This window comes from Peromyscus maniculatus, chromosome 10 (assembly GCF_049852395.1).
Source record: "Peromyscus maniculatus bairdii isolate BWxNUB_F1_BW_parent chromosome 10, HU_Pman_BW_mat_3.1, whole genome shotgun sequence".
Classification (NCBI taxonomy): domain Eukaryota; kingdom Metazoa; phylum Chordata; class Mammalia; order Rodentia; family Cricetidae; genus Peromyscus; species Peromyscus maniculatus.
In genome coordinates this window covers 1,802,715-1,819,166 of record NC_134861.1, presented here as the reverse complement: position 1 = coordinate 1,819,166, position 16,452 = coordinate 1,802,715, and the positions used below count along the sequence as shown (strand labels likewise).

General features: G+C 52.7%; 1 protein-coding gene across 6 annotated transcripts in view; it reads left to right on the top strand.

Annotated features, from left to right (window-relative positions):
• The window catches only part of Jakmip1 (janus kinase and microtubule interacting protein 1), a 140,015-nt gene that overhangs the window by 81,813 nt on the left and 41,750 nt on the right, over nucleotides 1-16,452 (top strand). For all 6 annotated transcript variants that reach the window (XM_076545688.1, XM_006985605.4, XM_016004048.3 and 3 more), the window contains exons 4-8: nucleotides 5,394-5,603; nucleotides 6,507-6,626; nucleotides 9,732-9,878; nucleotides 10,617-10,757; nucleotides 12,254-12,313. In XM_076545688.1, the coding sequence (XP_076401803.1) occupies nucleotides 5,394-5,603; nucleotides 6,507-6,626; nucleotides 9,732-9,878; nucleotides 10,617-10,757; nucleotides 12,254-12,313 (678 nt within the window). The remainder of the gene's footprint in view (nucleotides 1-5,393; nucleotides 5,604-6,506; nucleotides 6,627-9,731; nucleotides 9,879-10,616; nucleotides 10,758-12,253; nucleotides 12,314-16,452) is intronic.

Here is a 16,452-nt window from a genome sequence, read left to right as displayed (position 1 = left end):
GGTGGCCAGGTGTCCCCCACCCCCAAGCATAGGCATTTGTTTGCAGGGGCCAGAGACCAGCAGTGAGTTAGTGAAGCAGGTATAGATTTTGCCTGGCTCTGCTCAGAAAAATCAGAGTAGCTTTTTGTACTGCTGGATAGGAAACAGAAAGGCCCACCGGGGCCTGGGCTATCCTTGTCCATGGGACCCCTCTTTGCCTTTAGCTGGTATCACCGTTACTAGGGGGACAGGATGGCTTTGGGAAATGTAACCCAGTGACAGTTGGTCTCTGGGCAGAGCCTCGGAGGGTGTTGAGTGCTGCTGGATTGGGCTGGTCACCCTCGCAAACACGTGGAAGTTGTTGACCCCCCCTCCCTTAGCCGAGCACCTGGAAGGTCTCAGGAGGCAAGGACCAGCAGCAGCCAGCAGCAGCAGGGGCCGACACCAACTGACGCTTGTGGCACCTACCTGTTGTCCCAGTGAGAGGGCCACCAGGTGCATACATGACGCCTAATGAATGGCCTTAGGGACTTGGTACTGGCTCTCCCGTGTCCTCTGGTCAGGAGTGTTCATCCCCAGGCCTATCATTGCTGCTCTTTTCTCCCTGGGAAACTCCCAGGCCAGGCTCCCTCTGAGGGAGACTTCATACCCCGGGTCCTCTCTGTGGGGCTGATTGTCTCAGCACCCCACCTAGACCAGACCCAAGCTACCTAGTCACCCAGGCTCTTTCCCATCTTCACTGTGGTGGTTTTCTTTCTTTCTTTCTTTCTTTCTTTCTTTCTTTCTTTCTTTCTTTCTTTCTTTCTTTCTTTCTTTCTTTCTTTCTTTCTTTCTTTCTTTTCTTCTTTCTTTCTTTCTTCTTCTTTTTTTTTTTTTTTTTTTTTTTTCCGAGACAGGGTTTCTCTGGGTAGTTTTGATGCCTGTCCTGGATCTCACTCTGTAGACCAGGCTGGCCTCGAACTCACAGAGATCTGCCTGGCTCTGCCTCCCGAGTGCTAGGATTAAAGGCGTGCGCCACCGCCCGGCCACTGTGGTATTTTTCACCTAAAATATTTGCCCACTTCCCAATTGCTATTTTGCTCTTGCCGATCTGCTGTTTAGGACACAGGGGCAATGAATCCCGGGGCTGGACCAGTCCTGTTCCCCATGAGACCCCAGGCCCTGTGTGAGGCAGTGCCCAGTGGTGCCCCGGATGGCTATGGTAGGTTGCCACTGCAGGACTCCCGCTCACCACCAGCCAAGGGCATGTGTGGACAGCTGGAAGGATGCTCTTTCTCCTGTGTCTGCTCTGCTCACCTCTGCCTCCTGGGTCAGAGCAGTGGCATGAATGACAGCTTACAGGGGCCCCTTGGAATCGAACTTACAACAAGGCGAGAGTAAAGACTCAGGCTGCTCACTGCAGGGAGTAGTGAGAGGAAGGGAGGGAGGTGGGAACATGGCCCGGGTGCCTCTGGATGCCGGCCAGTCAGTCGCCGGTGGCCTCCGATTTCTCCTTGTGTGCAAGGTGTGTCCGTTCCCAGTAGCAGCAGGAGACACTCTGCTCTTGCTGTTGTTTGTTTTTTAGTTCATGTATGTGGGTGTTTTGCTTGCCATGTCTGTGCACTGCATGCGCGCAGTATCCGTGGAGGCCAGAAGGATCTCCGTTGTGAGCTGCCGTGTGTGTGCTGGGCCTCAGACCCCAGTCCTCTGGAAGAGTAACCAGTGCTCTTAACTTCTGAGCCATCTCTCCAGCCCCTAGAAGTTCTGTCCTTAAAAAAAAATCTGTTGATACCAAACAACAAAACAAGCCAGGCAGTGGTGGCACACGCCTTTTATCCCAGCACTCAGGAGGCAGAGGCAGGAGAACCTCCGAGTTCGAGGCCAGCCTGGTCTATATAGAAAGTTCCAGAGAGACAGGGCTACCTGTCTCCCCCTCCTCCCTCAAAAGAGCCTTGCTGATAGCAGGAGCGTGAGAAGGTGAGAGACCTCTAGGCATGGTGATTCAAGGTATGGGAGTCCCAGGAATGGTCCCCAGGGAGGTCACCGAGGCCACCCAGGGTGCTCTATCTCACAGTTTGGGCTTTGAGCCTTTCTCTCGCTCGCTCGCAAAGACGCTGTGGTTTCATGGTTTACTGCTGCCTTCCAGACCCTGGGCACTCAAAGCTGTTTTGGATTCTGGTACGTGCTTTGATGAGACCGTGGTGGCTGTTTCAGAAACTCAAGAATGTAAAATTTAGTCTGAACCAGAGGGCCAGCCTGGAGTGGAGTTAGGCCTCAAAACCCGTCTTCGAGGGGATTACAGAGGGTGACACTTGCACTCAGGCCCAGGAATCCACCAGTCTTAGAGTGTGAAGGGCAGAAGGTCTGGGCAAGTCCAGGCAAGCCAGGAAGCAGGAAGGAGAAGGCGGAGCCTCTCTGAGCTGGTGGGAGCTGGAGCACCAGGCATAGGTTGAGCACACACAGGGAAGTCTGCCCTGGGGGAGAACGTAGACTCCCCTCTGGTTCCCTGTGTCACCCTGGGGACGTTCTTTACTATCTCTGAGCCTCTGGTCTCATTTATAATGAGACAATCACGTAGAGCATGGGACTTCAGTGAGCCAAAACACCCAGTGGCTCCTGTTGCTGTGGTTGGTAGGAGACCGGTGAAGTCTGTTCCTCGAGTTCAGGGGGTCAAGGAGATGGCTTCAGCTCAGTGTAACACACCAGCTGTCAGCGATTGAGGGGCTGTTTCCACTGTAGGACCAAACGCGCCCCCTCCCCAGTCCCCACTCTTTATACACTCTCTCACACAACGGTCCACATGGGAGGGTCAACACACACATGGCAGCTGTCATCCCACGTCAATCTGCTGCCCATTCCGGCTTGCCCTGACAGTGACCCTGTATTACTTTCTTTTTGAACCTCCAGTCCCCAGTTAATGACACGGAGACTCATTATTAATTTTGAAAGCTTGGTCTTTATCCTAGGCTTGTTCCCAACTGGCTCTTACAGCTTAAATTGACCTGTTTCTATGGTCTGCCTCGTGACTTTTTACCTCTCCTCCGTTCTGTATGCCCAACTCCTTCCATGTCTAGTTGCCATCTCTCATGCACCTAGATTCTATGTCTCGAGTTCCTCTCTGTCCTGGGAAGTCCCACCTATTCTCTCTTGCTTAGCTATTTACCATTCAGCTTTTTATTAAACCAGTCACGATGATGCATCTTCACACCTCCTCACACACTCAGGAAGTGACCTAGGAACAACACTGAGAAGAGAATCGTGGAGCTGTGCTGCCCTGCCCTGGTTCCTGGCTCCTTGGCTGAGTTAGGATTTGGTGTAGCCATGTGTGATAGGTTATCCCCCACATCCCCAGGAGTCTGGGGGAATTGTTTATCTCATTCACAGAGTCTGGGAGTCCTCAGGTGGGGTTGTCTGAGGCTCTGCAGTGGCGAGGGACACAAATGTCTCCCAGCTGTCCCCTTAGAAGACCCTGGAATTCAATGCTAGTGCCATGGCTGTTTACCCATGGCCCACCAGCCATCAAGGAGGGTGTGGCATCTTCATCTAAGCAAGTGTATCTGCTTCCTCCTTTGGCTTGAACTTCCTTGGCTGTACCTGGCTTCCTGGATACAGGGAGTGCAGCCCTTGAGGACAGTGCTTGGCTGCTCCAGAGAAGTCCTGGCTGTAAACTTCATGGTTTATAATTGACAACAGCAGGACTCAGTTCTATCACTATTCTTGGGTCTAGAAATCCAAAATCAAGACATCAGAATCATGCTCCCTATAGGCTCCCTTCTCTTCTAGCATCTGGTGGTAGCTGCCCATCCTTGGTGCTCCATGGAGTCTGGCCAGCTCCCTCCAGTCTCTGCCTTCACCCCTCCCGTCTCCCCACACCTGTACCCTGTCCTACAGACACCAGTCCTTGGATTTGGGGCCCATCCTAACCTGTAGGTATCGTCTTCATGCCCATCACTGTATCTGCACAGATCTGATATCCAAGTAAAGCCATGCTCTGACTTTGCAGGCTGGCATAGCATTTGGGGGGCACTGCTCACCCCATTACAAGTGCCAAAGATGACAGTGAGAATGACTGTAGCAGTAGTGGCCTCTGCCTCTGCTTTTGAACCTCCTGAACTTTGCAGAGCAGTAGAGCCCACTGAGTTTCTAAAGATGGAGGTAGGTTGCTGCCCCCACTGTGATTTCCACTGCCTTGCAATGTGGGGGGAGGGGGCAGGGTCAGGCTGCCTTCCAGAAGGTCCAGTCTTGCAGTGTGGAGAGGAGGGGAGGGCCAGGAGGAACCAACAGAGCATGGGCACACTTGCCTCTCTGAGATCAAGTTTGTGGTCATGGGCGAATCAGGTCTGTTCAGGACTTTGAAGGGAAGATGAGACAGGTCTATGCCTTGTAGAGCTGAGAGAGTGGCTACAGGCTGGTGACCTGCTGGTAAGAATCCAAATTCTTTCTGTGGTTGACCGGATGCTCCCAACAATCTAATTTGGAAGCTCTAAAGCTCTCTCAGTCTTCTGGGGTGGGGATAGGGGCTCACCAATGGCTCTTAGTTCCAGAGCACTAGAACACCAAACTCAAGGTGTCACCAGAACCATGTGGCCTTGAAGGCTCTGGAGATGGGTCCTTTCCACCTCTCCCAGCCCCTGGGGTTGCCTATGGTTCTGTGGCACCTGGTTGCACAACAGTTCTCTTTGTAAAGAAAACACATCCGGAGATCCCAGAGAAGATGAAGGCTCTGGGCGACACTCAGGTTAGGACCTTGTCCTCACAGGGAGACTTCCCTATTGCCTTCATGTGAGTAAGGTGAAGGACGGCCTGGGGTTTCCTCTGCAAACCTGTCAATTCCATTCCCTGCTCTTGACATACTGTTCCAGGGGAAGCTGGATTTGACTGGGTGTAAGTATCCCTCTGCACCCAAATAGGGGGCTTCCCACATCTGCAGAGGGGCTCCACTGGAGGCCAAGCAGGGTTCAGGTGGCTAGTTCTGTGACTCTGGGGTTCAGAGGGAAGTTAGACTTGGGGACATACAAGTCTGCCTCAGTTGCATGTAGGATACAGCCATCCAGAAAGTATCGGTGAGTGAGTGGGAGGCAGGAGCAGCCACCTCCGGAAGAAGCTTATCTGAGGGGAAGCAGGATGGGCTGGCCTGCTTGGGGCCAATAGGGATCGGATGGGTTGGGGCTGTCCTAGGATGTCATGTGTTTCTTCATTGTGGAGAGGCGTGAGGAGGGCTGAGTTGTACTGGGAAGTGCCCATAACTTTGTAGATGCTCAGACTTGGAGCTCTGTGTCTTCAGTGTCCGTGAGATTTGAGGTTCTGGGCTGCAGACTCTCACTGCCCCATGTCCAGACCATTCCCAGTTCAGTGGACCCAGCATCGATCCAAAGTCTGGATGAGGCCACCCTGGTCCCGAGCCAACACGTGATGGCCCATTTTCTCTCTTCCAGATGGACGAGATCAAAGGGAAGGAGCGGGTGATCCTGGCCCTGGAGAAGGAGCTTGGCGTGCAGACTGGGCAGACCCAGAGGCTGCTACTACAGAAGGAGGCTCTGGATGAGCAGCTGGTCCAGGTCAAGGAGGCTGAGCGCCACCACAGCAGCCCAAAGAGGGAGCTCCCCCCTGGCATTGGTGACATGGCAGAGCTCATGGGTGGCCAGGTGAGGGAGGGTAGCCCCTGCTAGCCATAGAGAAGACCACCTACCCACATTCTTCCTCTGATGGTTACTGTGCTACTCAGCTTGCCGGCCCTTCTCTGGCCTTTTCTACCCTCTCATACTGTCCTTCTCCCTCCCCTTCCTCCCTGGGTCCTTCCCACCTTTACTGATACTCAGTGTGCGCCAGGCCCAGTACTCAGCACCGAGAAGATATCGGTGAAGAACTGACTGTCTGAGCCTGCCACGGCTAGAGTCTCAAAAAAGATACAGAAGTCTCAGGGTGCACAGCTGGGGATCTGCAAGGAGGAGGGCCCTGGGCAAGCCCAAGAGTGGCAAAGTCAGAGATCCAGAGACCAGTAGGGTTTCCCCAGGGGCTAGCAGCAAGTGCCATGCAAGACTGTGTGGGGGCAACCCACACAACGGTATGACCCTTAGCAAAGACAGGAGGCTGAAGCAAGCCTCCTCCCTCCCTCCCTCCCTCCCTCCCTCCCTCCCTCCCTCCCTCCCTCCCTCCCTCCCTCCCTCCCTTTCTACCTCTTCGGATATCATGCTCTGTGCTGAATGTTGCATTAGATGCTGATGTTTCAGAGTTGAGCAAGACAGCCTGCTGTGGAGGAATGTACTAGCGTGTTCTAGAAACCAGTGACATGTGGTGGGTCTTTATAAGACATGCAGGGTAGGTGAGAGCTTCCGCTTCCCTGGGCTGGTGTTTGAATCCCACTGAGGTTTTTAAAGTCTCAGGCAGGTTGAGTGGAAGTGTCCCAGGAAGACAGGCGTGTCTGTCTGTCTGTCTGTCTCCTTGTTCAGCACACAGTCCTCTAGATGGGTCTGTCCCCGATCTGTTGTCACGGGGTCTTCAGAGGCTCCATGGAATCTTTTGAGCTCCTTCAAAGTTTTTATTTTTAGGATCAACATATGGATGAGCGAGATGTGAGACGCTTTCAACTAAAGATTGCTGAACTGAATTCAGTGATTCGGAAGCTGGAAGACAGAAACACCCTGCTGGCCGATGAGAGGAACGAATTGGTAATCGCCCAAGACACATGGCCTCTGTGGCCACAAGGAAGGGGCCAGGCCAAGGGGCAGAAAGTGGATGCTGAGGGCCTCCTGGTTCCCTTCACTTTCCTCTCTCTCTCTCTCTCTCTCTCTCTCTGTCTCTCTCTCTCTCTCTCTCTCTCTCTCTCTCTCTCTCTCTCTCTCTCTCTCTCTCTCTGTGTGAGGTATATCACACTCATTGAAGGAATCTCTCCGCTTATTGTCTGTTTAGGGATCCATCCTTAGAAACTGCTGGGGAAGTCAATGAGAGAGCCCAGGAGAGGGTGCTCACTGTGGGCTTCTGTAATATTCACAGCAGCAGAAAGCAGCAGCAGACACAGGCGTTCAGCACTAAAGCCTCCCGCACAGAACTGCGGGGGCTTTCCAGATTGATGCTGCAGTCGTGAGGAGCAGATGCCTCCGCCAGGGGAACTCCTTGTCAGTGGATTTCAGGATGAAAGTGGTTTACAGGGCAGGCTTTGTAGTGGTGTAGGACATGGGACGCTGTTCTTTTAGGTGGTGTGGTTATGGATAATTCTATTTTTTTCTTAATTTACTTGGCATAAAAGTTGATACATTTCTATTTTTGAAAGTGAACATGCATGCTGGTAGCTTAGTTGCTAGAATATTTTCCTGTCATGCAGGAACCCCGGGGTTCCTTCCCCAGCACTCCATAAACCACGTGTAATTCCAGCCTTTAATCCCAACATTGGAAGGTGGAGGTAGGAGGATCAGAAGTTCAAGGTTATCCTTCAGCTCGTATCAAGTTGTGAGGTCAGCCTGAGCTACAGGAGAGCCTGTCTCAGATCTCTCTCTCTCTCTCTCTCTCTCTCTCTCTCTCTCTCTCTCTCTCTCTCTCTCTCTCTCTCTCTCTGTATGTGTGTTCGTGTGTGTGTGTGTGTGTGTGTGTGTGTGTGAAATGAACAGATTTATAGTTTAAAATAAATCTTTAGTAAAACTAGTATGTGCATGAATATGCTTAATTCTGTTATAGAAACAGCTAAACTTATTTTATTAACGCTCTTTCTTTCTCTCCTCCCTCCCTCCTTCTCTCTCTTTCTCTCTCTTTCTTTCTCTCTCTTTTTCTTTCCTTCTTCTTTCCTTCTTTCTTTCTTTCTTTCTTTCTTTCTTTCTTTCTTTCTTTCTTTCTTTCTTTCTTTCTTTCTTTCTTTCTTTCTTTCCCTTCCTTCCTTCCTTCCTTCCTTCCTTCCTTCCTTCCTTCCTTCCTTCCTTCCTTCCTTCCTTCTTTTTCTTTCTTTCTTGTGTGTGTGTGCCATATACCCTTGTAGAGGTCAGGGAACAACAGCTCTGGTGACCTGGCTCTCTTCTTTCACTCTGTGGGTTTGGGAATGGGTTCAGGTCATCACACTTGGCAGCAAGCCTTTACCTGCTGAGCCATCTTGCTGGCCCCAGCTAAGCTAATTTCCATTGTCAACACATAGACTTTTTGGCCAAAGCCTCATGATCTTGATGCTCATTCTGACCTTGGCTGCGGAGGGAAATGTATCTTCACAGCTTTAGCAGGAACAAAATTAATTTCTTCCTAGTGTACTTGGAGGCATGCTTCAGATGGCTATGACCAGAGTCAGACTGTACACCGATGGCGTTTCTTATCTAAATATTCACGAGTTAAATAAACACTCATGACCACATGGTAATTTACTGATGAGGGCAGCAAAACACACAGGCTTCAAGTAGAAATGATGAGGTAGTCAGGACTTCCCACTGTGTTGATTCCTGACCTGGGTGTCTACACATTTCATGTTCATAAACAAGTCCACATCCCAAAGGATGTTGATTTGATTTTGCACTTGCAAAGTGAGATCTTTCTTTCTCCCCACCCCCAGCCGCCCCTCTGTGCTAATGCTCTGCAACACGCCCTTGTGGCTTAGATCCATCAGCGCAGCCCTCCCTGTGGATTAGGAGTGGGCTCTGCTGGCTTGGACCTCGTGGTGTGGCGGTGCCATGGCTTGTGAGCCAGCTTGCCTGCCAGCCTGCCATTCAGGCTGCCCCTGGCATCTTTGCTATTGTAAATAATGCTAAGAAGCCCCGTGCCTGTCTTTGCTTTTGAGGGTCTGTCGCCATCATTCTTGGGGTGAGAGCAGGGGTAGATCTCCACAAGTGGCTCCACGGGTCATCTGATGCCTTTGGTACCTGACACACAGCATCCGGGTGTTTAGTATTCACAGGGACTGAGGGTGGGTGCTCGGGTCAGCGTCTGGGCTGGATTCCTGCTTCTAGGACTGTGACTGTGGCCTCAGTGACCACAGGGCCACCTCTTTGCTCATGTTCTGGTGGGCAGCATGGTGGTCATGGCCCTCAGGGTAGTTGGGGGGCCTCAGCGAGAGATCTGAGAGGGTCAGAGCTAGTTCGGGTTTATGGTGAGGACTTGGTGACGTGGCAGCCACTTGTGTGGTGGCGACATGGGGACATTTCAGTGGCTTCTAATTTTGGTCCCTCGAAACAGCTTTGCGAAGACAGGTGCTGATTGTGAGTCTGAAGCAGATGCGGCTCTTGCTTCAGTTTTACAGCTGAGGGAATGGGAATGGGCTGAGATCTTGAGCACGGTTGTGCAGCTGGACGGTGCGTGAGCGGCCCTGCCATTCCACTTACTGTGCTTAAAAGGACAAGGAGTAGCACTCTGCTCCTGCTCCCTGTCGCCCCCTTGTGGCCTGTCACCAGTCTCTGCCTCACTGGTCTGGCCCTCACACCATACGTTAGACCCATGCATTGTTTTAGAAGGTGGACCTGACCAGAAAGCTTTCCTGCCTCATAGGTGTTGGGAGCGCTTGGGTGAAGATGGCCAAAGGGGCACAAGAGGGGTTCTCAGCGGCTGAACAAATGACAGCCTGGAAGGACGCCCCACTTCAGTGGGGACTGTCTGCTTGGAGTTTGTGGCTCAGTTCTTCCCCGGGGCTGTGGTCTGCAGGGCGTTGCCCCGTGATCTGCCGAAGAGAGTGGCCAGGGAAAACTAGGTGGCTGGATTGACCACCGGGGGGTCACGGTCCCGAGGGGGCAGTGTTGAAGCTCTGCCGGTGGAGCTTGGCCACCCACGGGGCCATCCAGCCCCGTGACCCGTATCTGTGCCCACTGCAGCTGAAGCGCTCTCGGGAGACGGAGGTGCAGCTGAAGCCGCTGGTGGAGAAGAACAAGCGGATGAACAAGAAGAATGAGGACCTGCTGCACAGTATCCAGAGGATGGAGGAGAAGCTCAAGAGCCTCACGCGGGAGAACGTGGAGATGGTGAGGCCCAGCACGGGACCCGCCAGCTCCCCGCCCCCCTCCGGCTACACTCTATGACGGTCCATGATTCCCACCCACCCCACTCCCAGGACGCCGCAGCAGTGGGATCAGTCCCCGGCCGGCCTTGCTCCTCTCCACATCTCTACATGTGCACTGCCGGAATGTCTGCCTCGTCTCCTCCATGTCTTCACTTCTTCAGTTTCTCAGTTACCCCAGGGGAGGCAAGGGCAGAACCAATAGGGCAGGCTTATCCACTGGATGAGCTATAGTCCGCGACTGCCTCATGCCCCATGGGTTCCTCTGGGAGCAGTTACTGCTGTCGGGGCTGTGCATGGGGGCAGGGTTTTCCTCCACCAGGGATGACTGGTGTCTGTTGTCTGGGTGGGTATAAGATGCCGTCAGGTTCATTGACTGGAGGGCCCATTTCACAGCTTAGAAGACTGGGTCCTAGGTGTGAGTGTGGGCAGTCTGTGGTGGGGAGTCTCCACCCTCCCCGCTTGCCTGTCTTGCCTTCGAGCTTGCAAGACTCACTCAGGACATCCCCTGCCCCATGCCCTGCCCGCCCCCCCCCCCTCCAGTGAGCACCACTGGCCACATCTCTGGCTTGTCCTTGGCCTGCAGCTGTATATTTCCCATCTTGGGACCTGTTGTCTGTCCCCCCCCAACCCTGAGTCCCCACAGCAGTGCTGTCCTTCACACTGGAGAATATCTCAGCGCCCTCTTTCCTTCTGGCTGCAGAAAGAAAAGCTGTCTGCCCAGGCCTCCCTAAAGCGACACACGTCCCTGAATGACCTCAGTCTGACCAGGGATGAGCAGGAGATTGAGTTCCTGAGGCTGCAGGTGCTGGAACAGCAGCATGTCATCGATGACCTCTCATTGGTACGTTGTCACTCGTGGCCAGGGTCAAGAGGCGGAGTCAAGATGGAGCATCTAGGATAGGAGTGGGCCCTGACAGCCCAGCTTCAGGCGCTGGGTCCCCTGTGATGCTCCGGAAAGCAGCCTCAGCTTGGTTGAAATGAGATCAGTGCTACCTGGGAACGGTTTCCATGGCAACCCGCTTTTCAATGGGCTCCTGGCTTGCCGTGGTGGTGAAGAGGCAGCCTGGATCTGTTCTGAGGGGCCTTTGAGTTATTATTAACTTATACTTATTTTTGAGTTCAGCGATTGCATACCAGGAGTTTGAGCCTGCGAATCTGAACTTGGTTGTCAGACCAGAGTCTGAAGGACGAGCTAAGGCTGTGTGTGTGTGTGTGGGGGGGGGGGTGCTTTGTGACTGTTCAGGGCTGGTTATGTTGAAAGGAGAGGGGAGCGAGCCTACAGTAGAGAGGGAGTGTGTTATCCAGAAAACGGCACTCAGCAGTGCAGTCAGGCACACCCGCAGTAAGCCTCGTTGGAACTCAGCAGCAGAGTGGACACTACTCACGAGACCTGTGTGTGCATGAAGCTTCCGTCCACAGGACTCTGAAGGGTGGGGAGCCATGACCTTATCCTAGGAAGGGTTTTATGAGAAGCGGTTTCCTTTCTCTGTCCTCTCTTCCCTCCCCCACCTTTCCCTGTCTCACTTCCGTTCTTTTCACTATCCGTATAGCCATCCATCTTTGCTTCATTACCCAGCTAACATAATACAGCTAAGGATGACAAGGCACATTGGTAAAGAGACAGTGAGTGCAAAGAAAAATGACAAGCTAAAGCAGGGCTAGGGGACCTCGTGACTAGGCTGCCGGGATCTGAGGGGTGGATGGTTCATCTGAGGCTGAGTCCCAGCTTTGTCCTGCTGGAGGAAAAAGAGGGTGTGCTGAGATCGAGAGGCCCTGGACCCATCAGGGGACAGTGGCACCCGCAGCTCTCCCACCCCTACCTCACAGGGGCCCTTTCTGCAGAGGATGCCCACTAAGCAGTGCTGAAGGACACCTCTTAGCCCCCCACAGCACAGCAAGTCTTTGAAGAAACAACCAGAGAAAATAATGTGGTCACCTGGCCAGTAGCAGGGTTGTGGGGGATGCTAGCCTGGCTCCATCCAAGCCCAAAGTCACAGGCATCACGCACTGCTGTGGACCCTGCCAAGGCCAGCAGGACCACTCTGAGACCACACTGCTTAGGCTTTGCAGCCTCTCGACCCAAAGAATGGTCCAGGTTTGCCTATGATGGGATGGCCGGTCAAGGTGCATGTTTTCCTGCGGGATCTGCACCCAGACAAGGACCTGACTAAATGTCTTGTCACCAGACTCTGAATTTGGTGCCTAAGATGTGAACTGGTCCACACAGGTAGAGGGAGGCAGGTAATTCGGTGTACTGTACCTCTGAGACTTAACTGTGTGGTTTGGTGGAGCGGGACCTGGCTGCCAGTGCTGACGGGTGGGTGTGCTTCCTTGCAGGAAAGAGAGCGCCTGCTACGTTCCAAGAGGCATCGAGGGAAGAGCCTGAAGCCCCCCAAGGTGAGCCTGCCATAGCGCCTGTCAGGGATCTTTAGGGCAGGCCAGTCTTAGAGCAGGGGAGGGTTACAGGGCCAGTCCCCGTCCCAGAGGTGGAGACATGATGGAGTGTGACAGGGCTGGGTGTTGGCTGTTGAAAGAAAGGCCTCGTGTGGCCGTCTCAAGGCTACATACATTACGGCACAGTAATGTGACCCAGATATGGTAATTTATTCATGGAAAACTTACTAATGGAATTCTGTGTTTGGACCTTGGGTTATGTGCGTCCAAAATTAAAAGCATAAATATCCAGGCCTTCTGAAGGGTTTAAAGGATATTTGACCCTGTTTTATTCTACCTAATGCTCTGGGAACTCGGCAGCTTCAGTGACTGATACAGAATGGCGTTCTTTTTGTAAAACGTCAGTGTGCTCTCTCCCAGGGGCAGTCTAGGTGTCCCGGCAAGGGGGCACAGGGCTGGCTGGGGAGACTTAGAGGCCCTCCTCGGAGGTTTAGAAGAAGGGTATGGTTTGTGTGTCACTCACCTTGCCCATCTGTCTGAGGTGGGTCTGCCCCTTCCCGAACTGGCACCTGCCGGCTTCATCTGCTGATAGAGAGATGGTTGTAGAGAAATACTTTCGTGTAAGGAAGACTGTGTAGGTGTGATGGCAAGTGGGCAAGGACTCACTTCCTGGTGGAGTCAAGGTGACAGTCGGGAGTGATGGGGACACTGTCTCATCTGGCCCAGAATACTGGTTGGCACAAGGTGGGCCGATGGTGTTAGGCATTCCACCGTTTGAAGGGAAGTGTAAGTCCGCACCTCAGTGTGATGGAGCAAGGCTGTAACCCCAGCACTGGAGGGGCGGAAGTGGGAAGATCTAGAGTTCAAAGCTAGCCTCAGCTAGCTGATGAGTTTGAGGCCAGCCTGGGCTACACTCAATAAGCAAAGAGGCAAGGGAGGTGTAAATCCTTACTTATTTTTTTTCCCTAGGACTATCTGAACAAAGTACCACAAAAATGGGTCCCTTGGAATGACAGAAGGTTACTGTCTCATAGTTCAAGAGGCCAGAAGCCTGGCCTCAAGGTGCTGATAAGGCCATGCTTCTTCCCTCTGGCACCTGGAGGTCTCCCTTGCCATTTCCTTTCAGCTCTGAGGTGTTCTGGTGATGGCGGGTGTTCCTTACACTATGTGGGTTCACAGTTGCCTTTGTGCCTGCTGGTCACAATGACATCCTCTTTTTTTTCCCTCCCCATACTCCATGACATCATCTTTAAGGAGACCAGTCCTATTGGGTTCAGCGCCTCCCCTGCTTCAGTGTGACCTCTTCAATAGTTATCCTCTCACTGACCAAGTAAATTCACACCCTGCATCAGTACAGCTGGTACTTCAAATCTCTTGAGGGGACACGATTTAGTCGTGACACCTTTGTATAAGATCCAAGAATTTTTCATGTGGATGTATGTAAATGTCAAAACTACTGGAGAGCATGTCAAATGGGTCTCTGAGCCACATCTTGCCCACAGGTAGCCTGTGGTGGCATGGAGATCAGTGTCTGAGCTCATTGGGTGCTTGGATTAGTAGTGGCCACACCACGTCTCATTTCATGCCCACAGCCACCCTGTCTCTTTCAGTTATAGAGACTGATGTGGAGACAGGGGACTGTCAAGGGAGAGTGGTGGGCTGATGAAGCTGAACCTTCAAATCCCTGGAGCTCCAGGGCCGGGCTGTCTCCAGCGGGCTGAGCCGAGTCAGGGGCAGGTCTCTGTGTGCTGCTCTCAGAAGCCAGAAGGCTGGGCATGGTGGTGCACACCTTTAATCCCAGCACTCTGGAGGCAGTTTGAGACCAGTTTGGTCTACACAACAAGTTTCAAGCCAGCTCAGCCAAAGACCATCACTAAAACAACACACACACACACACACACACACACACACACACACACACACACACACACACACACACACACACACACGGGAAAAAAGGACGGGAAAGTGGTCCAGCACAGCTTGTTTACATTCACAGCCGTGTTTACCACATCCTAGAGAAGCTGGGAAATAAAGTGACGGACCCATGGCACCTCCCCAGGGCAAGGGTCTGTCCGACGCTCGGCTGGGACTTAACTGCATTCTCACTCAGCATTATACCAGAAATGCTCAGCAGCATCATGCATTGCCATCGTAAATATGAATGTATTTATATTCCGACCACATAATCCGCTGAGTGTGGGGGCCATAAACTTGTTCAGCATCGTGCAGCTGTGAGCTCCCTCCCTCCCTCCCTCCCTCCCTCCCTCCCTCCCTCCCTCCCTCCCTCCCTCCCTCCCTCCCTCCCTCCCTCCCTCCCTCCCTCCCGTGGTTAGGAATAATCAGCGCCATACCTGTTTCTGCCTCCTGATGACCTCACACTACAGCTTTCAGCTGGTTCCACTGACTGCTGTGCATTGCCTTTGGTGACTGTACAGCTCCTTGCCCACCATTTCCCCTTCTGGGGGACATTTTGCGTCTGTAGATGTCGATGAAGTAAAGTCCTTTTGCACAGAAAGTCTGGGTGATTCTAGCTGATGCCGCCTCGGTGTTTGGAACCCTGGCCGAATGGGGAGAAAGCGCCCCCTGCTGCTGGAAAGAAGATTGTGTTGGTTTGCAAACCTGTCTATAAAGTGTGTGAGCTTTGTTCTACCCGGACAGGACACAGGAATTAAAATACTGAGAGTGGGCGGCTGTGTGGTTTGCTCAACAGGCTTGGCACGAAAAACTCCATGATTTAAGGTTCCCCCGGAAACTCGTTGCTGAGGCATGACTGACTATTTCAAGCCTACATAGGCTGTGAAACTTTGGTCCCAAACCCTGATTTTGAAATTTAAAATGTTTTCAGAATCAATTTCAAAAAATGTAGACTCTGGATTCAGGTAACTGATAAAGTCTATAAAAATTTCTGCCAGTCAGAAAAACTCAGACTTGGGTTCCCAAGCATCTCAGATAGGAATGCTGGACCTGTGCTTGCACTGGTCCCGTCCTGCCCTTCAGGTCCATCCCTGTCTCCTCCCACAGGCTGAAGCACTCGAGGTTTCTTTGTCCCTGTAAGCGGCCCCTTTACTCTGTACATTGTGTATCCGGGGCCCATGCCCCTTTGCCAGGTTCTCCAACTTCACAGACCATTTGAATGAATTTATTGAAAGTTATGTAATTTCCCAGAAGCCTCACAGTTCCGTCCCTGCTCTTGACCCCTGACACCCAGGCCCTTGGAACCCCCATGGACTCTGAGGTGACCCCTGTATTAGTTACTCTGGTTACCATGGGGACCAAATATCTGCCAGAAACAACTTAAGAGGAGAAGGACTTGTGTGGGCTCATGGCTTCTGAAGGCGCTGTCAATCATACTGACTCTGTTGATTCTGGGCCCCTGGTGAGCCAGAGCATCATGGTTGCAGGAGCATGTGGTGCAAGCTGCTAACATGCTGGGCAGGAAGCAGAGAAAAGGCACACAGGAAAGGGCCAGGGCAGATACAGTTTCCAGAGACACCCCCTTAGTGACCCACTTTCTCCAGCCAGGCTTTACCTCTGAGTTTCTGTTCAAAGCCTGGGACGTCTGGTGGCTGTGGTCTGATAGTCTCTGGAGGTGTGCTTGACTAATCTTCCTGGGTGTTCCTCAGTCCATTCCGATGGACAGTGAGACTGACCATCACACTCTAGGAAGGAGAACTCCTCTCCAGCACAGCATACCTGATGTGCAGGTAGTGGACACAGGGCAGTGTCCCAGCGGTGGCCTTCATATTTGAATGGCTTCCACAGTCCTAAGGGCTGTGTTAGTGTCGCCCAGGGCTGCCCAGGATCCCCCCCCACCCCCACGGGGTTCCCTTTGGAGCAAGACTGTGCCAACTCTCTATACTTTCTGTTAACTTAGTGCAGGCTAATATTAGTCCCTGGTGAGGGATGCAGGGCGGGGCTGGGGGAGGACCCTAGGTGGTTCACTGGGCCCTGTTTGAAGTCTAGGGACCGCTCTCAGCAGGGGTCTGGCAGGAGCGAGGCCTCATGGGATGGCGAGCTGGGCTGCAGGCCGTCAGTAGCTGCTGTTCCATAGGCAGGTGAATCGAACCCTAGCAGAGCTCTGAGAATATGGGTGTAAGTGGGGTTGGGGATCTCGGATGTTTCTGAGACATTGAGGCCTG